Here is a 23,637-nt window from a genome sequence, read left to right as displayed (position 1 = left end):
AGGCATGTCCTGCAAAGCCCATCTGCTGCTCAGGCGCTCAGGCAGAGACGAAAAAAGAAAAAAGAATAGTTTAAAATAGTGTTCAATGGGTCTCCTCACACATCGGTCTATGAATGAGGAGCAGAGGGGAGGTTGCAATCCACCGGGGGAAAATCTATGCGAATTGAAGAAAATGGCGCTGGCAATGCAGAAAGAGAACAAAAGGGTGATACCCCCAGGCCAGCCCCTTGAGCACTGCTCCTCCCATCTCCAGGTTCCTGAATCAGACACCCTTTCGTTCCCATTTGGATACCGTGAATCATACCCCGCTTTAAAAAATAACCCACGTTATAACCTACTACGAGGATCATTCAACAAGTACTTAGCCTCACCGCCCGATGGCGCTGCTGTTACAAAAGAGTTTTACCATTGTGCAGTACATTCATTTAGAAGCCTACTGTCAAAGTTTCAGTCAATTCGCTTCATTTTTTTTGTTTTGATAGCCTTTGGAAGCGAGCATGTCGGTCGGTTTTACAAAAATGGAAAAAGAGCAGTATCGTTCGGTGATTCGATTCTTGTTTTTGGAAGGGAAAACGCGCAGTGAAATCAAAGAGCGCTTGGATGCTGTGTACGGTGACTCTTCTCCTTCGATGGTGACCATCAAGAATTGGTTCAACGAGTTTGTTCGTGGCCGCACGTCGGTTTTTGATGAGCCATGCCCAGGTGCCTGTTCTATCGGCCGGAAAGGTGATGGCCACCATTTTCTGGGATTCACAAGGTGTGATCCTCATCGATTACCTAGAGAAGGGTAAAACAGTCACAGGGCTCTACTATGCCAACTTACTGGGCCGATTTGACGCCAAATTGAAGAAAAAACAGCCCCGTTTGGTGAAGAAAAAAGTGCTTTTCCACCACGACAACACGCGAGCTCACACCTCCTCGGTCGCCATGGCCAAATTGGTCGAATTGGGCTACGAATTGCTGCCCATCCACCGTATTCTCCAGATTTGGCCCCCTGTGACTTCTTTTTGTTTCCAAGCCTGAAAAAGTCACTCAACGGGAAAAGATTTGGGTTGAATGAGGAGGTCATCGCCACCACGGAGGCCTATTTTGCAGACCTCGGGAAAACGTATTTTTCGGATGGGTTGAAAAAGTTGGACAGAGGAAAGGGCAAGGCAAACACACTCTGGACTTCAAGAATGCTGATTTCAATAGGCTTGTGGATTCTAAGGGCATAGAATCACAGAGTTAGAAGAGATCACAATGGTCATCCAGCCCAACCCCCTGCCATGCAGGAAGACACAGTCAAAGCAGTCCTGACAGATGGCCGCTCAGCCTGTTTTAAAACCTATTAAAAATCTCCAAAGAAAGAGACTCCATTACACTCCCAGGCAGCATATTCCACTGTCAAACAGCTCTTATTGTGAGGATGTTCTTCCTAATGTTTAAGTGGAATCTCTTTTCCTGTAAGTCATATGCAGGGTCAGATAATGATGTGACATATTGAAGGCACTGTTGCAAACAGTTTCAGTTTGGCTTCAGAAGCCAATGTTTAGCTCCACCACTGAAAGGCTGCAAGATGCACTGTTTTGGGTGACCAGAAGTGATGTGTAACTCCCAGTTATGTTTTGGTCTTTGTGGGAGGCAAAAACTGCAAAAATTGGATACTCCAAACCAACATTTTAAACACTCTGAAGCTGTTGTAGTGTCTTCCCAGCAACAATATGGAGAGGGGGTGCTGTAGATGTTGGTGGGGGTCCCAAATTAGATCATCTTCTGAGTTTTCATCTTTTCCTCTTTTTACAGTACTTTTTAAAAGCGAATGAAAGCCAAACGAAGCAAGGACCAGACTTTCTGCAGAGCCTTATCAAGTTCTATCATGCACAACACAAGTAAGTTCAAGTGAAAGTCTAGTTTGGCATTTGCTGCCAATGCCTGCATCACTTCTGTGAGAGGTTTCTAAACGAGGGTTTATCATCCATATTTGCTGCAGCTCCTGAGGTTGCTTCAAATGTGATACAAAATTCAGCTTGTACATGTTTCTGTGGCAGTGCAAACTAACTTCACAATTTGTCTCCTCCCCGTTGTCTCCTCCCCTTTCTGTTTCTAAATATTTCTTTGGGGATTAAAAAAATTCCGCTTCCAGTTTTTTCCACGATGGCTATAAGGCATCTCAGAACCTGTACCCATTCATCGAGAAGCTAGCTGCGTCTTTACATGCAGTAAGTCAATAATGGGTCTTTCTTGTTAATGCATTTCCAAATGATTATTAACTACACTTTGGACTTTTGAATTAGCCATTGGTTTACTTTATTGAGCAAAGAACAGGTTGCAAGCAGTGGTATACATATTTTGGAAAAAGTAGAACTGGAAAATGAATTTCCAGACCTCTAAATAACGTTTCCTGAGTTAGCATATTCAAACAAATTTAAAGATTTATGTGTTAAAATATTTGTAGTATTTTTACAATTTACTGGTATATTTGTAATAAAATAAACATACAATTGTATTTGCTGTTGACTCTGATGCTGCTGTATAAATAAAAACCAGTTTACACAATACCCCTATTAAGGATGCTAATAGAAAGTCTCACGTCTTCAGTTTCCATTCTTCCTGGTGGAAATGTTTTGTGTTATCCCAAAAGTACAAGTTGGATCAGTGTAAATCCTGATTTTATTTGTACTCGTTAACAGTCTGGGCCTAATACCACAATGCTGCTCAATGCAGAGCCCCTCAGACTTTTGTTAAATCATTGTTGTGACTGACAACAATAGACTGGACTGATTTGTATGATAGCATCTTCCTCTCTTTCCAGCTTCGTCAGGCTAAGGAAGAGGAGGTGAAGCAGCTTACTCGGATCCGCGATTCCCTCCGAGGTATCTTGCAGTTGGAGAACAAGGGGGTGAGCTTTCTGTCAGCATTCACTGGGGGGATGCAAGCAACAGCTAGGGTCAGCAAGAGACACTCTGATCCAATGTAGATCAGGTTTTGTTTTATTCTGGTTCTTTTACTCCATTCAAGAACACATAGTTGGTTAATTAGAATCATAGGCTCGTTCCACACGGGTGTAAAGTACGTCCCCAGGACGTACTAGGGTTAGGAGAAGGGTGTCCATTCCGGATGCCCCTAACCCTAGTACGTCCTGGGGACATACAAAATGGTGGCGCCCGTTCTACATGGGCACCGCCATCTTGACACCTAGCGTCCGCACATCGCATGGCAGAAGTGACGCCCTGAGTGCTCGACTAGCGACTCATGACACCACTTCCAGGGCACAAAAAGAAGCTGCTTTTTGCGGCTTCTGTTTGTTGTGTCCGGAGCCGCGTGGTTTGTCCGCTGCGGTTCCCGGACGCAGCAACCGGCGGCACCGGCAGAGCACCCATTTTGGGCACTCTATAACGCGCCAAAGAATCATAGAATAATAGAGTTGGAAGAGACCTCAAGGGACATCTAGTCCAACCCCCTGCCATGCAGGAAATCTCAATCAAAGCATACCCAACAGATGGCCATCCAGCCTCTGTTTAAGGAATGGGCATTCAATAAAAATGTACGATGTTACACAATAAAAGCTAAAAACACTCATATAGATGTAAATTCATGCTTCTTAGGCATGCTCAAAATAGAGGACATATTGAAATTCTTCTTGAACAGATGGCTGAATTATATAAGAGAATTAATTCAATAAGACTTTAGTCGAATACCATAAATAAAATTGACTGACTGATTGATTGATTGATTGAAGGTTTGGCATAAAATGTTTGTATTAAATTTTTCATAACGACTGATTTTATGTACATTTTCATATGTCCCATTCAACTATTTATTGAATGGTAACAGACTGTACCTCTTGCATTTCATTACAGTTTGACCATACTGTTTACATCTATACTTACCTACACTTGTTAAGCTGTGCTTAACCCATTCTGCCTTGCCTGTTAGCAAAGATAGCACTACAGACATTTGATAAAGTGGACTCTGGTCCACGCATAAAACACTGTTAGTCTTCGAATTGCCAGAAGACTTCCAGTTGTCTTTGCTGCAATTGATGAACACATTTACCCTCTGGAATAGTTTCCCCCCCCCTTCCTTCTTGTTTAAACATTCCATAGTAATGTTTGTACATAAATCTTCCCTCTTCCCTCCTCTCCCCCTTCCTTCTATTAATAATAGGATTTTATTAGTTTCTTCATCGTTACTATTCTTAACAGCTACATTCTCATTATTCCCCAGAATAGAAAGATTCCTTCCTTTATCTCACTATTCCATTTTCTCTTATGAGCATTTGCTAAGAATGTACAGTCTCATAAATCTTGTGTCTTATATCTCCAAAACATCTTGCTTTCTATGTCCTATTCGGGATACATCGTATTTGTTGTTATATTGTATTCAATTTCCATACCTTACATATTTTGTCATTTTCTCCTTCTTCCAAAGCTATTATATTATCTTTCTTGATTTACAAAATTCTAAAAGAGCATCCTAAGTTGCAATTTCTTCTACAGCTTCATCTCTCAATGCCATCGTTATTTTATCCATTTCTATAACTTTAAGACATTTTTCTAGCCATTCATCTATACTAGGCATTTATTTACTTCTACAATATTTTACTAGTATGATTCTGGCTGACGTTATCAGATATAAAAGTGGCTTTAGCTTCTTCCTTGTTTCTTTATTCTCTATCATATTTAATAGGCACTTTCCAGTAATAAGGGAAATTGTAATTGCAATATATTTTGTGTACATTTATGTATCTCTTTCCAAATTGTGCTTACTTTGGGACATGTCCACCACATGTGATAAAAGGATCCCACATGTTTCTCACATTTCCAGCATTTACCTTTATTGTTTTTATAAATGTTTGCCAATCTGTTTGGGGTTAGGTACCATCTGTTCATCATTTTATAAAAAATTCTTTTATATCTGAACATAAAGTAAATTTTAAGTCTTCCCCTCATGCTTTCTCCCATGTTTTTAATTGTATGCTATGTCCTATATTTTGTGACCACTGAATCATACAATGCTTTACTTGTTCTTGTCATGTTATATGCGATTATGGCTGATTTATCTTTATTTATTTTAAATTCTGCACATTTTCCAAATTCATTTATTATCTTTAATGCTTTGGGTGCTTTTTCTAATGGGTCTTCTATTATCAACATATTATCATCTGCATATGCTCCAATACAAATTTCTTTTCCTTTATGTCTAGCTCCTTGTATAAATTTATCTTCCCTTATTTTATTACACAAAATTTCCAGGCACATTATAAATAAAAGGAGCGATAAGGGACATCCTTGCCTTGTTCCCTTATTTATTTTACATTCCTCTATTCTCATTCCATTTACTATGATTCTGGCCGTTTGTCTTTATAGATTTCTTTCACCCGTTTTAATACATTATCTCCTAAATCTAATTTCTCCAATAGTTTTAACATAAATACCTGATTTAAATTATCAAATGCTTTCTCAGCATCTATGAACATCATGGCAGCCTCTCTACTTGGTTTCTTATCATAATATTCTATCAGGTCTCTAATAATTCTTATATGTTGTTTTGCTTGTCTGTTGGGTAGAAAACCACACTGATCTTTCTTAATCCACTCTTTTAAAATTTTCTTTATTCTTTCTGGATGGTGCTTGTAAAATTTTTATAATCTACATTTAACAATGATATGGGCCTGTAATTTTGGGGGAAATTTAAATCTTTATCTTCTTTCGGGATTAAAATTATGTTTGCTTCTTTCCAAGTATTTGGTATTCCTTCCACTAATATATTATTAAATACTTTTTGTAATGGTTCAATCAGTTCTTCTTTGAACAGTTTATAATATTGTCTAGTATACCCATCTGGGCCTGGGGCTTTCCCATTTTCCCCTCTCCTTATTGCATCTCCAATTTCCTGTTTTGTTATCTTTTGATTTAACCCTTCTTTTATCTCTTTTTTTTCCATCTTACCAAGATTTAATGTACGAAATTAATAAATGTTATTATAATAAATTGATAAAACAAAATATTGGTTAATTCGCCTTACAATAATATATAAAAACTTTTACATAATATCCCCCATACATATAATATATCCCTTTATATTCCATTCTTTACTACTTTATCTAAATCTAATTCATATTTCTTTTCATCATATCCTTTTCATAATTCCCCCCTCCCCCCGTTTCCCCCTTCCCCCAAGTGCTCCCCATCACCAGAGCCTAATATCTTCTTATTACTCTACCTCCAGAATTGTAGCTCTTCCTCTGGTGGTAAGACACCTCCTTCTTTTACTAAAACCTTTTGTACAAATGTTTTCCATATTGCTTCAAAATCATTTCTCTTGATTATTCCTCTTCTAAACTTAATTCCACTAGTTAACTTGTCATTAATTGCTATTTGCCATATCTCTCTATACCAATCTTGTATTTGTAAATCTCCCTGGTCTTTCCACTTTTTTGCTATCACCCTTCTTTTATCTCATCTTTTATCTTAATCTTTTCTATTTTTTCTAAATATTTTTCTAATTGCGCTCTGTGTTCTTGACCTGCTTTGGTGTCCTCAAAAAGTTCCTTATAATATCTAAAAAAAAGTTCCTTATTTTTTATTGTTCCGTCGTCAGTACCTGATTATCCTTTATTTCTAAAATTTGCCTACCAGCTTTCTTTTTTTTTTCACTTTAGATGCCAGGAATTTCCCTGCTTTGTTCCTATGTTCGAAATACCTTTGTCTGACAAATTTCATTTTTTACTGATTTCTTCTGCCATTTTTATATTTAATTGATGCTTTAGAAGTTTTAGTTCCTTATCTATTTTTTTATTGTAAGGTTCATTCATTTTAATCTTTTCTTTTTCTTGAATTTTTTCAGATATTATTTGTATTTCTTTCTTTTGGATCTTATTTCTTTCAAATTTTTTCATCATCAAAAACCCTCTGATCACCGCTTTAGAAGTGTCCCATATTATTTTCATATTAGTTTCCGCTTCCATATTTTCTAGAAAAAAGAATTTTAGTTGCTCTCTCATTTTTCCCCCTATATCTTTATTCTTTAGTAATGTCTCATCTAGTTTCCATCTTTACTCACTTTTATTCGGATAGAATTCCATCCAAATTTGATTATGATCCGAATTCTTATTTATTTTTATTTTAACCTCTTTGATTTCCCCGAGTAAATCTGCAGATGTGAGAAACATGTCAATCCTCGACGCTGAGTTATGTGGTATCAAATAGAATGTACCGTATTTCCGGCGTATAAGGCGACTTTTTAGGTTTGCCTTATGCACCGGATTTTGACCCCAGAGACAGACGAATGGCGTAGCCACCTCTCTGTCTCTGGGGCCCTTACTTGAGTGGGCCTCTCTGGAGGCCTGAGGTAGGATCCGCGGCTTGACTCTCTCGCTGCCATTGTTGCTGCAAAAGGCGGCGATGGGGAAGCAGCTCCAGAGCCAGCCAGGCCAAGTTAAAGAGCCGGCCCCTTATTCCTCCTCGCCACCGCCGCCACTGCTGCCCCCGGGATACTCTGCTTCTCCAGCAGCTTCAGAAGTTCGCCATGGAAGCCGCTGGAGGAGTGGAGGATCCCAGGTGGCGGCGATGGCGGACTTCTGAAGCCGCTGGAGAAAAAGAGTATCCCAGGGGGCAGTGGCAGCAACAGCGAGGAGAAATAAGAGGCTGGCTCTTTACCTCGGCCTGGCTGGCTCTTGAACCGCTTCCCCAATGCCGCCTTTTGCAGCAACAATGGCGACGAGAGCCCAGCCGCGGATCCTGCCTCAGGCCTCCAGAGAGGCCCCCTCAAGCCGGTGCGAGACCCCCACATAAGAGGCCAGGGACGCTGCCGGCGGGTGACTTGGGGGTCGTCTTATACCCCCAGTCGCCTCATACGCTGGAAAATACGGTATAATCTTTAAGGTTACCATTTTTGTGTCTCCATGGATCAGCTAATGTCACAATGTCCATCATATCCAAAAACTTTCCTGGCAGTTTCCCTTGTTTATCAGAAATTTTCTTTGTTGAATTTCTATCTAGTAAAGGATCTAACACTCCGTTCCAAGCCCCCAACAAGATGTGGTGTTCATAATTCAGATTCATTATTTCTTTTGTCAGCTTTTTGTAGAATTTTGCTTTTTTTTTCCTGTGGGGCCATATACACCTATCACTAAGACTTTTTTCCCATTCAAGGTAATTTCTATGCCTATAGGCAGATATATGGCAATCAGGATCATTTATAATTTATTTCACTGGAATCTGATGTTTAATATAAATTGCCACTCTGTTTTTCTTTTTCATACCTGCTGAGATATATACTTCTTCCATTTTTAGGTTCTTTAGATATTTTACTTCTTTTATTCTTTATTCGTGTTTCTTAAATAAAACATAGATCCCATTTTTGTTTTTCTAATTCATGGAATATTATCTTTCTTTTATATGGTGAATTCATCCCTTTAACAGTCCAGTATAGGAATTTCATATCTACTGCTATTGAATTTATTGAACTCCTTCTCCTTCTGTTTCTCCTTCTTCTCTATCAGATAATTTTCTTCCTTCTGTAATTGTTTCAGTTCCTTCTCTTGTTATCCTTGCCTCATCCTCCCATTCCAGGTCTACTCCTCCCACTGCTCCAATTAATTGTTCTTTTTCTCTTTCTATCCCCTCAATTTCTCCCTCCAATTGTCTCTCTTCTTTTTCCTCTTCTTCTCCATGATCGTGTTTTTCCTGTTTCTCTTCATATTCTTTCTCTTTCTTTTTCTTTTCCTCTTTGTGTAGCTTTCCTTCTTTGAACCATTTATTGTAAAAGATTTTCGCTTTCTCAATTGAATCAATTTTGTAATGTCTTTGACTCCACATAAAGGAGATTCCTTCTAGTGGCTCCCATCTGTATCTCACATTTTTTATCTGAAGCATCCTTGTTAGTGTTAGTTAGTCTCTTCTTCTCCTTAATATTTCTCCAGGTACATCCTTGAATATTTTAATCTCTGCTCCGTCAATTGTAATCTTTTTGTCATAGCTTTCTTGAATAATTTTGTCTTTAATTCTCTCTCATAAAATAAACAGGTTTCTGTTCTTAAATCTCTCTCATAAAATAAACAGGTTTCTGTTCTTCACTGCCACCGAGTTAATTCGGAAAATTTTGTCCACATCCAGGTCCAAATACTCCATAGCACAATCTGTTAATTTGGCTAAAGCCAGTACCACCTTGTTGTAGCGATCTTCATTGTATCTTTCTTTCAGTCCTCTGATCTTAATACATTTTCTTCTATCTTTGACCTCCTTCATTCTGTTGAGATCTTTTTCATGTGTCTGCATGTGTATGATATTTTGTGTTACTTTATCTAATTCTTCCATCTTTATTTCTAGTTTATTTACTTTCTTTCTTACATCCTTTACTTCATCTGATATAACTTTTATTGTCTCTTTCAGATCATCCATTTCTTTCTTAAAGTCCTGTCTCAGTTCATTTCTTGAGTCTTTTATCTCTTATGTTGGTTTCAATTTTTTGAACTGCTTCCAGGATTTTCAAGTTGGGGTCTATTGTCTTCATTTCAAAAGAGGGTCTACATGGTATAATCTGTTTTTGCTCAGTTTGTTGTAACATTTTTTCCCATTTCTCCTCTTGTTACCATTGTTGTTCTTTCCATTTTAATAGTTTAATAGATCTGTAGATTAATAGGTCTGCGGAGTTACCTCCTCCTTTTTATTTATTTGTTTATTTGTTTATTTTTGTCAGTGTTGTTGTTTATTGTTTATTCTCCAAATTTTTTTAATAAGGCCTCTTACAGTACGCTAGATTATCTTACCAGTTACAACCTCTTAGCAAAATTTATAATTGTTTTGTTTTTTATCCAGCTCTCTCTAACCCCCTTCTGCCTTTTATCCTATTTTCACTGTCTTATTCAGTATATCAGATATCTTAACAAGATAAATATTGTTCTTTAATTTTAATTTTTAGTTTCTTGCAGTTCCTTGCAGTTGATCTTCCAGGCCTCTAGGGGTCATTGTATGTATGTCTGTATGTCTTTAAATTGTTAGTATCCTCACTTGCTGTGTCTCTTTGCTTAATATTTGTTTACTTCCTTTCACTGTTTGTAATTAGTCTTCTGAACCTCTTGGTGGCATTGTATATCCATGTGTCTGAAATCTGTCAAATCTTTTCCTGCTGCCTCTCTTTGTTACTTGTTGTTCAGATTTCCTTTTATCTCACTTCCTGTATTTTACATGTGGGGTTTGGCCTTGAAAACGCCAAACCAGATTCTACCTTTCTCAGTTCTTTCTTAAACTGTTACTCTTCCTGCTCACCCTCTGTCATCTGCTTCTATTCCTTATCCGCTGGCGTCTGCTTCTATTCATTATCCGCTGTCATCTGCTTCTATTCCATATCCGCTGTCGTCTGTTTCTTTTCCTTGTCCTCTATCGTCTGCTTCTTTTCCTTGTCCACCGTCGTCTGCTTCTATTCCTTGTCCTTCGTCGTCTGCTTCTATTCCTTGTCCGCTGTCGTCTGCTTCTATTCCTTGTCCGCTGTCGTCTGCTTCTATTCCTTGTCCTTCGTCGTCTGCTTCTATTCCTTGTCCTCCGTCGCCTGCTTCTTTCCTTGTCCTACGTCGTCTGCTTCTATTCCTTGTCCGCTGTCGTCTGCTTTATTCCTCTTTCCTTCGTCGTCTGCTTCTTTTCCTTGTCCTCCGTCGTCTGCTTCTTTTCCTTGTCCGCTGTCGTCTGCTTCTTATTCCTTGTCCCTCCGTCATTGCTTCTATTCCTTGTCCTTCGTCGTCTGCTTCTATTCCTTGTCCTCCGTCGTCTGCTTCTATTCCTTGTCCCGTCGTCTGCTCTATCCTTGTCCTCGTCGGTCTGCTTCTATTCCTTGTCTCCGTTCTCTGCTTCTTTTCCTTGTCCTCCGTCGTCTGCTTCTTTTCCTTGTCCTCCGTCGTCTGCTTTCTATTCCTTGTCGCTGTGGTCTGCTTCTATTCCTTGTCCGCCGTCGTCTGCTTCTTTCCTATCCTCCGTCGTCTGCTTTATTCCTTGTCCGCTGTCATCTGCTTCTATTCCTCTGTCCGCTGTCGTCTGCTTTCTTATTCTTGTCCTCTGTCGTCTGCTTTTCCTTGTCCGCGTCGTCTGCTTCTTTTCCCTTGTCCTCTGTGTCTGCTTCTTGTCCGCTGTCGTCTGCTTCTATTCCTTGTCCTCTGTCGTCTGCTTCTACTCCTTGTCCGCTGTCATCTGCTTCTACTCCTTGTCAGCTATCGTCTGCTTCTACTCCTTGACTGCTGTCTTCTATTTCAATTCCTCTTCCAGTATCATCCACTCTTTTTCTTTCTTTCTTCTCTTCCCCCCTCCGTTAATTCCTCTCTCTAATGTCTTCCACTCTGTCTCTCTTTGCCTCCAATCCTTCCGCAACCACCTCTCTCGTCTTGCTTCGATCTCTCCCTTGCCCCCTGGGTTGCACTGCGGTCAGGTTATTTTTATTGCTTGTTTTGTAGTTTCCTTACTCTTTTTCGAGTGAATATACAAGAGAAACTCAGAGTCTTAGATTTTCTCCTTTTATCTTGTTATTCTTCCTTTTTCCCTCCGATAAAGTATTTTCACTGAGGACCTTAATTTTGTAGTAATGATCTTGATCCGTTCTGTTTTGTTCTCTACCCTTAAAAAAGGCTTTCGGCGGGGCTTTGCTTTGCCCCTGTTTGCGGCCGCGGCTTGCCCGCATCCTCTCAGTTGCTAGCATTGTGATCCCAAGGGTAATTGAACCTTTAGGGACCCCAAAAGAACTCACTAGCCTCTGTCTGAGGACCCCATGGGCCCATCCGAACCCCCTTTATCGGGGGGAGCGATTTTAATTATTTTTGACTGCCGCGAACAGTGCATTCACCGCCTGCTATCGCAGTTTGCAACCGTCACTCTGCCATCTTACCGGAAGTCCCCAGAATAGTTTTCTTTGTGAACAAAACAATCGTTTATGCCCTGTTCTAGCTTTGACAAGTACAAAATACGAATATGTAAGCAAGGAAAATTCCAAGAGTGCAAACAGCTCAAAAGAAATCTGAATGTGAACTTTCAGGCTTTCTTGTGTCCCAGCCTTTACTTGAGGAATGGAAGGCCTTATGGGGGTACACCTAAAATGTTTTTCATTCTGATAGATCTCTCCCCATATTCATTTGGCTGGGCGTAGATTGATCAGATATTCTGTCCACACAATAATGTCACTCTTTTATACTTCTTGGCAAATTCAGGAAAACCTCCACAGGAAGAACTCTGGAAGTGGATACAGTATCCATCAGCACCAAGGCAACAAGCAGTATGGGACTGAGAAATCAGGCTTTCTGTACAAGAAAAGTGATGGGTAAGAACTAGCTATGGTCTTTGTGCTACATCTTTAGAGTTCAGTGGCCAAACAGTGTTCTATTAGATACAAAGCTTACAGAGTTGAAATGTTGAGACTCTGTGATTAGCAAGGAGAAGTAACACCTGCTTGTAAACCAAGGCTTCCCTGTTCCTCTCAACTTTGCTATATTTATCACAGAAATCTGGCTTTTGTCAGTATAAAATCAGCATATAGTGAACATTCCCTGCAGTGGTGCAAAGTATGTTGTAGTGGCTTGGTTCAAATAGGCAATTAGGACCTAAACACTTTACATAAGATTTGCTTGTGATGGTGAAGAATAGTAGTAGAACTGGTTTGTTAATACGTAACATCATAATGGAGTATCTTTTTGGATTATCCTTGCAGGCATGACTATGAGGACTACAGTAAACAGTGTCTGCATCATGAAAGTTACCTCTCAGGAAGGTTTTTAATGTTGTTTTAAAGCAAGGATCATGGCGCATTAGTTAAATGCCTTTACTGCAGTCACAAGATTGTGAATTTGATCCCAGGGGCACAAAGGTCCACTCAGCCTTGCATCCTTCTGTTGGTCGCTAAAATTGAGTATCCAGCTTGTTGGGGGCAATGAGTTTACACATTATAAACTGCTTAGGGAGAGTTTAGTTCATTGATAAGCAGTGTAGAAATCTATTTGCTACTCTCTCAGCTCCCAAGGGTCACATTAGATTTCAGAAAATTTTCACATCTTAATACTGGATAGGGCGAATGGCGAAGGATTGGTGCCAAAAATAGCAACAGTTTTTAATTCTGACTTCCAGTATTGCCTTAGAAAAAGGCATTACAGCATTTTTAAATCAGTGGTGGGAGGAGCCCTTATAAAAAGATGAAACCATCTTGTCTTGAGAGAGGAGAAATAATCATAATGCACAGGACTGATAGTGAGCCCAAGACAGTTGGATTTCATTTTCTGTCCTTACTGTATTAACCTGATTAATCTGAACCATTTGGACATGTTTTGGTCACCACTAGCAATTAGTGGTGGTACTTATCCTAGGCACCGAGTTGAAGGGATGCTAGTCTGCACTCAGAGGCTTTGGCGCCTTACAGACGGGCCTAAGCAGCGCCGTCGTTGCGCCAGGAATACACGCAAGGGGCGGCGCTTCTGGACGCGCCTTGCCCCTTGCGCGTATTCCGTACGGCAAGATGGCGGCGCCCTATACAGACGGGCATGGCCATCTTGACGTAACGGACGCACAGTGTCCGGACATCTAAACCCAGAAGAGACGTTGCGAGTGCGCGCTTTGGCACTTGCGACGTCTCTTCCGGGTTGCCGGAAGGAGTGTGATTTTCGCACTCCTTTTTTACAGCGCGGGGGAGTCGCACGGTTTGGCTGCAGTGGCTTCCCCGCGCTGCAACTGGCAGCGGCCCAAGACCGCCCCTTTTGGGCGGTCTGTAACGGGCCTTTGTTACATTGCTCAGTGTCTACAGTGAGCTGGAAAGGGAGAGAAGAGTACAGCAAGTTTATTTACCCTCCCTATTTTTCAGGGACGGTTCATATGGTAAATACAAAAAATTAAAAATAAAAGTAAAACAAAAATCCATCAGTTAGCTTTTAAATGTGTTTCTTTTTCATCTTCCTGGTCGATGCATTCATTTTAGAGAGGAACTAATGGAATGTAGCTTTTGTTAGCGACAACATCCCTAAACGCTATTAAGAACTATAAATACCATAAATATTATTTTTAAAACCAGCAGGAGGGGTAGTGCTGTTTGTCCTACATCCAATCATATGGAGAGCCAATGTGTTATAGTGATCTGAGTGTTGGACTTGATCTCTGGAAGACCAGGATTCAAATCCCTTCTCAGCCATTGAAATGGACTTGAGTGGCCATGGGCAAGTCACACACTGTTGCAAGGGCAAACCTCCTTGGAACAAGTCTTGCCAAGAAAACCCTGTGATAGATTTGGCTTATAGCCACCATGTGTGAGAAGTGACATGAAAGCACATAAAGTCCTATTGAGACCAAGATTTTGCTGGTATAAATGCAGCAAGGCTGATATTTAATTGAAGATCTGAAGCCTAGTTTTTTCAGTCCTAGTCCTACACTCTAACCACTGCACTACACTGGCTCCTCACCAGAGCCAGGAAAAGCAGCTCTTTTTGAGGAAAGTCCTTTGTGCAGGCTTGGGAAATCTGGGAGCTGTAGTACAAAAAGCAACTTTTCTAAGCTTTGCTCATCGCCTTCCTGGTGTTAGTTTTCCACAGGCAAGAAGTGATGATGGTGAACTAATCATTATTTTCCCCTGTTTTCCCCATTTACATTGACATTGTTTAATCTTGAAATTGCTCTGTATTTCATGTATCTCAAATGTTTGTCTTCCCCTTATAATTATGCTTATAATTTTTGTAGAAAGAAAAAACTTTTTTTAAAAAAAATTGATTTCCAAATTATGGTATTTTTTTCTCTTAGCTAATTCATGAGAGACTTATGTTGTCTTTGGGTGTTTTGACAATGAGCTGATTTTGGAAAAGTTGCTTTCAAAAAATTTATGACAAAGGAAAAGGGATTGGTAGAATTCAAAGTAGAATTGAAGATGCACATCCACAGTCTGTACCTGTGTAAGTCATCCAGTCACCCAGACTTCTGCACTATGATGAGATGTTATTGTTGTTGTTCTGTTATTGTTCTGTTTGGATCAGGTATATAGAATATGTAGCACTGCAGATGTTGATGGACTGTCATTCTTCACCACTAAAGACTAGAGCTGATGAAAGTTGCATTCCAACAGTCTGGAGGTCTCCACTGTAGATTTAGATCATAGTAGTCATTAGTAAATTTTATATCTTTCTCTCTATAAATTAGTAAATCTTTATACAAATTGCTATCTTCTTTTCCTCTCCTCTTTTCTGCAAAGCATTTCTTTTCTTTCCTTTCCTTTTTTTTTTTAGACATTGGCCATTATAGAACATTTGTCATTTATGACCTTTGGTGGAAATAGCTTTTCCTGCCAAGTGGGTTTCTGATTCCTTTCTTTTACTCCTAGGATTCGGAAAGTGTGGCAGAAGAGGAAGTGTGGTGTAAAGTATGGATGCCTTACCATCTCACACAGCACAGTAAGTGGAGCTGGCAGTGTTAGAGTGAAATTTATCACCAAATGAATCCTTTCAAATGTTCAGTGAGTGCATTAGACCGTGGTTGGAAAGTGTCTTCTGGCCCTTGATCTTTAGTCTGATCCAGCAGGGTTTTTCTTATGTTCTTTCTAATCCCTAACTGTACTCTTTGTATCCTATGTGGTCTTCCTATCTTCCTGGTGGTAGCTGTAACTGCATTTTCTCTGTGGTTATGGACTTCAAGTCTCATGTGAGGCCTGATTTGTGATTTGCATTTCGATGTGGTCAAAAACTGCAAAATGACATGTTTGAATTTGACCTGTGGCATCAGTTGGTATTTTCTGGCCAGAGTAAACCTATCCACTTGTAGCTGTTTAGCATGGTAAACAGCAGCTCTTGTCACAAAAGGATCTAATGTCTTTGCAAATGGATGTGGTGAAATGATATAGAGAGACTTCATGTTTAAAATGGCAGCAATCTATGAATCAAATCTCAGATGAGCAAGAAAGATCTATAGAGGTTGCAGGATGCGTGTGAGTGTGTGTATGTGTGTATGTACCTTCAAGTCATTTCCAGCTTATGGTGACTTTAAGCAAAATAGACTCATGGAATTAATGAGAATTTCATAAATCAACATGTGTGTAAACGTCACTGGAGTCAGGCCCTTGATTTCTCCCACCCTGTCTTCCATGTTTTTCAATGAGTAGCCCTCCAGAGGAGACCTTTGAGAATCAATGGAACAATAACATTGTGACTGACATAATACCCATTAATCTTAATGGGTATATTATATAAACCAGGATCCAAACTTTAATTTTTAAATCTGATTGCATGTTCAGCTTTATATATAACTGTCTATTGCTTTGTCTTATTATTTTGTCTTTTTGTATTATTATAGGCTGTCCAAAGAACACTTGTTACTGGATAGCATATAAATGCTGTTAATAAATTGTTGATGCTGTTGTTTATAATAGTTAATATATTAGAAGTGAGCTTGCAAAATTTGATAGACAGAGCAGCTGGATGGCGTGTTAATGCACCATTTTAAACATTTTGCCTTTACAGATAAACCGGCCTCCTGTAAAGTTGAATCTGTTGACCTGCCAAGTGAGACCTCATCCAGAGGATAAAAAATCCTTTGACCTTGTGACATGTATGTAAAGAACTACCTGCTAATGCAACCTAAGATCAGTTTAGCTTTTCTTACAGCTGTATCACACTAACTTGTTTGCAGGCTATGTTTACTACAGTCCTAAAATCCTTTTCACATGTATTAATGCAAACCCAGATGTTTCTCATTCTGACAACTGTGTACTTGTTGAGAGAGATTAGGTCATCTCTCAATTTTCTTCACCTCCATCATGTAGGTCACTGAAAAATAAAATTTAGAATGGTTATCAGTGTAGTGCAGAGTCTTACAATGCCCACTCATAACCTTAAATTTAATGAAGAACTATTGATTGGTAGCCTTGAAATATCATTTCAAACAGGACAGCATTATCCCCTTGCTCAAATTTAACCAATTTGTTGGTACAAGAGCTCTTGACTCAGGAGGGGGCAAAGTTGTGGCCCACACTATACGTGTAGCCCTTAGTTCCCCAGGATTCAGTCAGTGCCTGGTTTTTTTTAAAAAAACGTTCTTATTTTGAACAGGGCTGGGGTATTATGTTAATTTCATTACATTTCATTAATTAAATTACACTTAAATGGCAAGTCATACCCCTTTGAGGCTTATGGTGAAATTATTTGTTTTTTGGCATCAGTTTTCCCTCAGAGGGCAGTGTGGCTTGCAAAAATCTAAGGGAAGGCAAAAATTAGCTCTCAAACCCTTTGACAGGTAAGAGTGCACACCATTTGGGATCATTATGCTTGGAGAAATAGCTTTATGATCAAGAGAATAATAGATGGTCCCACCGTTAAGGAGAGTGAGGAAATTGCCTTTGGTGGCAAATGCATTGTGTGTGTGTGTGTGTGTGTGTGTGTGTGTGTGTAAATGTTTGTGGAGGGGAATAGTCCTCTTGGTTGTTCTTCCTGAGCCACTCAGGCACCTCTGTCAGGAAACTTGGTCTGCTGCCCTCAGAGGTGCTGGAGGCTGCTGTCCCAGTACAACAAGTTTTGTTGTTATTGCTATCTGCCATCAAGTCATTTCCAACTTATGGTGACCCTATCATGGGTTTTTATTGACAGGTTTCTTCAGAGGGGTTTTGTCATTGCTATTCTCTGAGGCTGAAAGAGCGTGACATGCCCAAGATCACCCAGTGGGTTTGTATGGCTTAGCAAGGCTTTGAATCCTGCTCTCCAGAATTATAGTCCAACACTCAAACTAGTACACCATGCTACCACTCAGTACAGCAAGTACTGAATTAAAATTCAACTGACAGCCTAGTCAGCAGCCCACTTGATACGTGGAAACTTTTCATTCCCTTCGAGCAGCAAAGGCCCTCATTTTAAAAAATGGTGAGGGAATAAAAAGCTTTCTGTTGTTGGTGCAGATTGGATTCTAATAAAATCATAATGAGAGTTTAAGAAATGAAGTCCAAAACACCTGGAGGGCCAGAGTTTGAGGACCCCTGCTATAAACTATTAGCCATGCTAGCTAAGTCTGATTGGAGTTGTAGTGTAAAATGTCTGGAGATGCAACAGCTCCCTATCGCTTTGGATTAAAGTATTGACGATGTGCTGTAAACCCCATTGAGGATCATACCAGAGTACAAATAAATGAATAAATGAGATGTTTCATGAGGCATTCTCACTTTCCATCCTTCTTCTTTAATAATAACATCTAGAAACATTTTTTTTTAAAAACCCACAGAATATAATATGTTTAATGTTGATGTCTTAAACCTTTGTCATCTTGGCCAGTAGTAAGAGATTAGGGGAGCTGGAATCTAAAAAACCTGGGAGAACTAAATCCTTCCCCTTTCCATACTCTTAGATCTCTCCAAATTTCCTCTCGTTGCAGACAGCCGAACATATCACTTCCAAGCAGAAGATGAGCAAGAGTGCATTATGTAAGTTTTTTGCTATGTGGTGTTTGCTTTAGGGCTCTATCCATTCCGATTTTGGAACTCTGGCTGCTGGTAATAGTAAAGAAAACAAGCAGTTGCCGCCGCCTCCTCCTCCTCCTCTTCTTCTTCACTCCTGGTCATGCTGTTATAACATTTGCATTTAGCCCTGCATAGCATGCTAAGCATTGGACAAGAAACAGAAATGAACACTCTTTTTGCCCCCAAATTACACTTGTGACTACAGAGAAGATGAGAGGCTTGTGATAAGGTTCTTATGCTATGTGTGGAAGGTTTAATCAGAAGCAGATGGTGCCCAAAAGGTGGAGTACTGAGAATGCAAAATGAGGGTGTTAACATTTGGAGATGGGGCGATATAAGACAGAATAACCAAGCACTTCGTAGTGTAAAACCTTTCATGGTGATGACAACAGTGACAAAGGTGGTGGTGAAGGTAGTCGTTGTCATCATCATCATCATCATCATCATTTTGGGACACAGCTAAGGTTGTGTTCTCTGACTCTCTTCTCAGAGTTTTAATATTTTTCGTAGATGTTGTTTGTGCTGTTGTGTGTGAGGTTCGATCATTACTCTCCTTGGGACAAAGATCTTTTTTCTTGTGGATAGTAAATACTGATGAAGCTGAAAAAATAAATATCTGCGAAAACCAGTTTTCATTATCTTTATTTTTGCTAGTTAAGAATAATCTTTAAAAGCTCATAACCCATACTTATACTAAGAATATGCTTGCACATTTTACAAGCACATGCATATATACAGCAAGGGTGATGGTGTTGGGCCCTAGCTTCCATCAGTCCCAGCTAGCATGTCTAGTGTGTAGAGATAATGGGTGTTATAATACAACACTGTTTGGAAGGCCATAGATTTGTTGCCTTTGATATAAGGCATGGCTTGCTAGAATTTTAAAATTAGGTTCATGTCCCACCTTTTGTCAAAGGTAGCCAAGATGGCACTACTCATTTTAGCTTTCCAGGAAGGTGTGTAAGGTTGCATGTGTTTGAGAATGAATGTCCATTTGAACTAGATCTACATCTGAAACTCAATCTACACTGTGTCACCATTCTGATTAGAGTTATGGGGCTGTGTGTTTTAATGGTTAGAGTGTCAGAGTAGGAAGAGAACGGGGGAGAGGCTACAATTTAGGATAAGTAATAAAACTATTTGACAGACTTAGGTTTTGTCAAAGGTGGCTGTGACTTATTTCTTACTTACTTTACGCTGTAATTTGCCTATTGATAAGCTTACAGAGTCTGATATTCCAGAGTACCTGATGCTGCTAAAATGCTGATTTTGTGACTCTAGTCATAATGTATGTGGACCTCTGAATTCAGTGAGTGTGAATTCTGTATTGGCTCTCTTACATTGTGTTTTTCCATCCCGCCATTGATGCGGTGGAACTAAGACTTGCAGAATTGAAGCTCTGCTACTTGTTGATGTACGGAGAAAATGTCTTAGTCTGCTTCCTGCTCCAAAATTCCCTGTAACCTGTCAGTTTAGTTGCAGCCTTCACAGTAGCTGGAGACAAAATGGATTTTCCCAACAATAATGCTTTCTTGTAAACCATCCAAATTGTAATCCAAAGTATTTGGGGATAGTTTGGGCAATGAAATAATGAGCAGTTAAAGCCCATTAGATTTACAAAGGACCTGATCCTAGTGGAAATGAAAATAGCAAGAACTAGTTTATTGCCCTAGAGTTCTTGGGATTTTTGGACATTCTTTGGGGGTGCCAGTATGGGATGTTCATGATAAATGCTGAAATTAGCACTACGCAACTGTCTCCTGCTGCCCACATATTATTTGGATTCCTAATTGGTAGTCTCTTCCATTGACCAGGTGGGTGTCTGTGCTCCAGAACAGCAAGGATGAAGCTCTTAGCAATGCTTTCAAGGGGGATACAGGAAGCTGCATGTCTTCATCTGGGAGCATGACTGACAGTGGACTTCAGGAATTAACCAAGTTTATCATTAGCGAGGTGAAGAATTTGCCAGAAAATAGGCAGTGCTGTGACTGTGGAGCTCCAGGTATGTCCATGAAGTCCTCTAGAACCAGTCAATATTGACTTCAGGGTAGAAATTTCAATATGGTTTCTATGATGATGACCATGTTTCCATGTGAGCCTTCTTGAAATGAATTCCCTAAAGTTTTCCTGTGGTTGTCTTTTTTTTATGTGGAAACAGAGTGGTTTACTGGGTTTTGGCCCATCTTAGGCGACTCTGAGGTGGCTTCTGGGCACTCCAGGGGCATTTAGCGTGTAAATGCCAAGCCCCTGGAGCAGCTGGAAGCCGCTCCATCTGCCCATTGTTTTCAGGCCATTGTGAAGATAAAGTAAGGTGGGGGAGAACAGTGGAATACAAAGGCATGGCACAAAAATAATGACATTTCCTCCCCATTCCTGATTCATCCTATCCATTGGCACTTCCTTCCTTTAAAGAATAAGATAAGAAATTCCCAAGTATGCAGACAGCATTACTTTTCACTTTTCACTGAGGCCCCTGTGGGTTGAAGGCAGTTTGAGATCTGTGCTTATCAATGACCAGTGGAGCCTGCAACAAAATATTTAATGTGGAGTGCTCTGTTCAAGCCATGCCCTTTCCTAAGACATTCCATTATTTCACCGAAAGCCTATCTGACTTGAAAGACACCAGCAGCAGCTCATGAAACAAAACATGCATCAAGCACAGTTTACAACATGTCAGTAGGACATCCTCTATTTATTTTATTTGTTATATTTGATCACTTTTCCTTTGTCAGCAGAATATATGCTTCTGTTACAGATCCCACATGGCTGTCCACTAACCTTGGTATTCTGACATGCATAGAGTGTTCAGGAATTCATCGTGAATTAGGAGTGCATTATTCTCGCATCCAGTCACTGACACTGGATGTTCTCAGCACTTCTGAACTCCTGGTAAGTGCTACATCTGAACATTGGAGGGAAATTGCCTGCCCCCCTGCTGTTTGTCTCCTTCTTTTTCTCTTTTGTCTTGAGTTCAAAGATGCTTCCTCCATTAGGATTTTTGACATCCTAAACTTATTGGTACAGTGTGCCCATCCTTTATGTGGGGATCTGTCCCGGACCGCCCCGCGTAAGGGAAAAACGCGTATATGCTCAAGCTCCCTTAGAAGTAATGGAGCTCGTGCATGCGTCGGACCGTGGGATGCGCAGCATGGGCGCGTGCCCCATTACTTCTTCCAGGGTGCGAGAGGAGTTTTTCCGACGCGGCTTCAGCATATGCTAGAAGCTGCATATGGCGTGCCTGCGTTACACGCAGCTGCGCTGTACAACCATAGAAAGCCATATGTATCATGTATGGTGAATTTGGCTGCCTGTAGTATAGGGCATTAAAATGTGCATAGAACAGTAACAATAACTATACATACATATGGATTTATTTACAAAACATAGCATAGCATGCTGTCTTTTTTGCTAATTGATACATATTTTAATTGCTGCCATGGCAAATTTTGTTATTCAGTTACTAATGAATACCTCATTTTGTTTACAAGGAGAATGTCATTTATTTGGATTTCAACAAAGCATTTGATAAGACCCTTCATAATATTATTAGCAAACTGTCAGATGAATCCCTGATTGGTTGGAAAAACATGCTCAAAGAATCATCATCAATGGCTGTGCTTAAAACTGAAATGAAGTCTCAAGTGAAGTGCTTTAGGGTCAAAGAAAGGGCCATTATTTGTCAGCATTGTTGATAGATGATTATCAAGTTTGTGTGTGATGCAAAACTGGGATGGATATTTAACACATTGGAAGATAGGAATAGAATTCAAAAGAGACCTTAATAAACTAAAAAAATTGCTCAGAAATTAAAACAGTTTTTTTTTCATTTGTTCAGTTTCAGATTTCAGAAAGTGAAATTTAACAGGGACACATCCAATATTCTACATTTAGGCCACAAAAATCAAATGTACAGGTGTAGGATGGAGGGCAATTACATGTATTGTTGAACATAAGTTGAACATGCCCCAGTGGTGTGATGCTGCAGCAAAGAAGACAAATAATATTTTAGCCTACATGAACAGAACCATAGTTTCCAAGTCAAGGAAAGTAATAGTCGTAATATTCTGCATTGGTCAGAGTACTGCATTCAGTTCTGAATGCCTCATTTTAATAAAGATATAGACAAGCTGGAAGACATTCAGAGAAGGGCAACATGATGATAAGTAGGTATGGAAAAGAAAATATATGAGGGAATGTTTAGGGATCTGGGCATGTTCAGTCTGGTGAAGAAAAGACTGAAGGGTGACGTGATTACACTCTTTAAATACCTCTAGGGCTCTTGCAGATAGGAGAGTCAGATGTGTTCTCTGCTGTCCCAGAAGATAGGTCCAGGTCTAATGATTTTATGTTCTAGGAGTGTGGATTTCAACTGAACATTAGAACATCTTGATAGTAAGAGCGATTTGGTAATGGTGGTGGGGTCTCTGGACATCTTCAAAAAGAAACTGGACAACTACCTAGTGGAGATGCTTTAGTTGGAGATCCTGAATTGAGCAGGGAGGATGACTTGATGTCCCATGGGGCCCCTTCCAGCTCTGTGATTCTATATATTTGAGCTAAGGGATAATAATGGTGGTATCTTTGAAAAAGATACAGATCAGATGTTTTTTGTGGAAAGAACCATGTTTCAAAGGTAGCATAGGCGGGCAGTTCAGGGCCAAGTCCTCTGTGAGGCAAATGGTGGGAAGGTGGGGGGGGCAGCAGTGGCAGCCTCCCATAGCCATTCCTCTGGACCATTCACCTCTTTTGAGGATCACAGCTATGCATTTGTGTGTGTTGTGTGGTATATTCAAAATAGCCAGGTGACCACACGTGGACCTTATGTTGCCTACCCTTCTTTTATATCAGGGATGGGAATCACATGCTCCTGTAACCTCACATCAGTCAAAACCATTTTTGTAGACACTATCAGCCCCTCCCCCAATGTTTTTGTAAAAAACAGGAAAATATTATTCATTATTTATTTATTTACGTTATTTATACCCCGCCCTTCAGCCCTAATGGCTCTCAGAGCGGCTTACAATTATTATTTTTAATAAGACGGTTCCCTGCCCTCAGGCTTACAATCTAAAAGACACAAAACAAAAGGAGAAGGGAATGGTGGTGGGAAAAGGGATGAAGTCCAGTGGTTCTTCTCTCCCTCTGATGCCTGGACCAAGGCAGATGGAATAGAGGGAGGGCTCTTCTTCAGGCTAGCCCTGGTGGAGCTGGGCC

At 40.0% G+C, this 23,637-nt stretch overlaps 1 protein-coding gene across 9 annotated transcripts in view; it reads left to right on the top strand.

Annotated features, from left to right (window-relative positions):
• ASAP3 (ArfGAP with SH3 domain, ankyrin repeat and PH domain 3) overlaps nt 1–23,637 on the top strand; it is a 116,698-nt gene that overhangs the window by 53,585 nt on the left and 39,476 nt on the right. For 8 of the 9 annotated variants that reach the window (XR_006100666.1, XR_006100668.1, XR_006100667.1 and 5 more), the window contains 9 exons: nt 1,786–1,871; nt 2,126–2,201; nt 2,795–2,881; nt 12,173–12,282; nt 15,310–15,379; nt 16,442–16,529; nt 18,339–18,387; nt 20,238–20,425; nt 21,179–21,312. Coding sequence is in view for 6 of the 9 variants with exons in the window: in XM_042439204.1 (XP_042295138.1) it covers nt 1,786–1,871; nt 2,126–2,201; nt 2,795–2,881; nt 12,173–12,282; nt 15,310–15,379; nt 16,442–16,529; nt 18,339–18,387; nt 20,238–20,425; nt 21,179–21,312 (888 nt within the window). In the remaining 3 variants the exon portion in view is untranslated. The remainder of the gene's footprint in view (nt 1–1,785; nt 1,872–2,125; nt 2,202–2,794; nt 2,882–12,172; nt 12,283–15,309; nt 15,380–16,441; nt 16,530–18,338; nt 18,388–20,237; nt 20,426–21,178; nt 21,313–23,637) is intronic. The other variant, XM_042439205.1, reaches the window with a different exon arrangement.

The sequence above is a fragment of the Sceloporus undulatus genome, chromosome 9 (assembly GCF_019175285.1).
Source record: "Sceloporus undulatus isolate JIND9_A2432 ecotype Alabama chromosome 9, SceUnd_v1.1, whole genome shotgun sequence".
Classification (NCBI taxonomy): domain Eukaryota; kingdom Metazoa; phylum Chordata; class Lepidosauria; order Squamata; family Phrynosomatidae; genus Sceloporus; species Sceloporus undulatus.
This window is presented reverse-complemented; position numbering and strand designations above follow the sequence as displayed.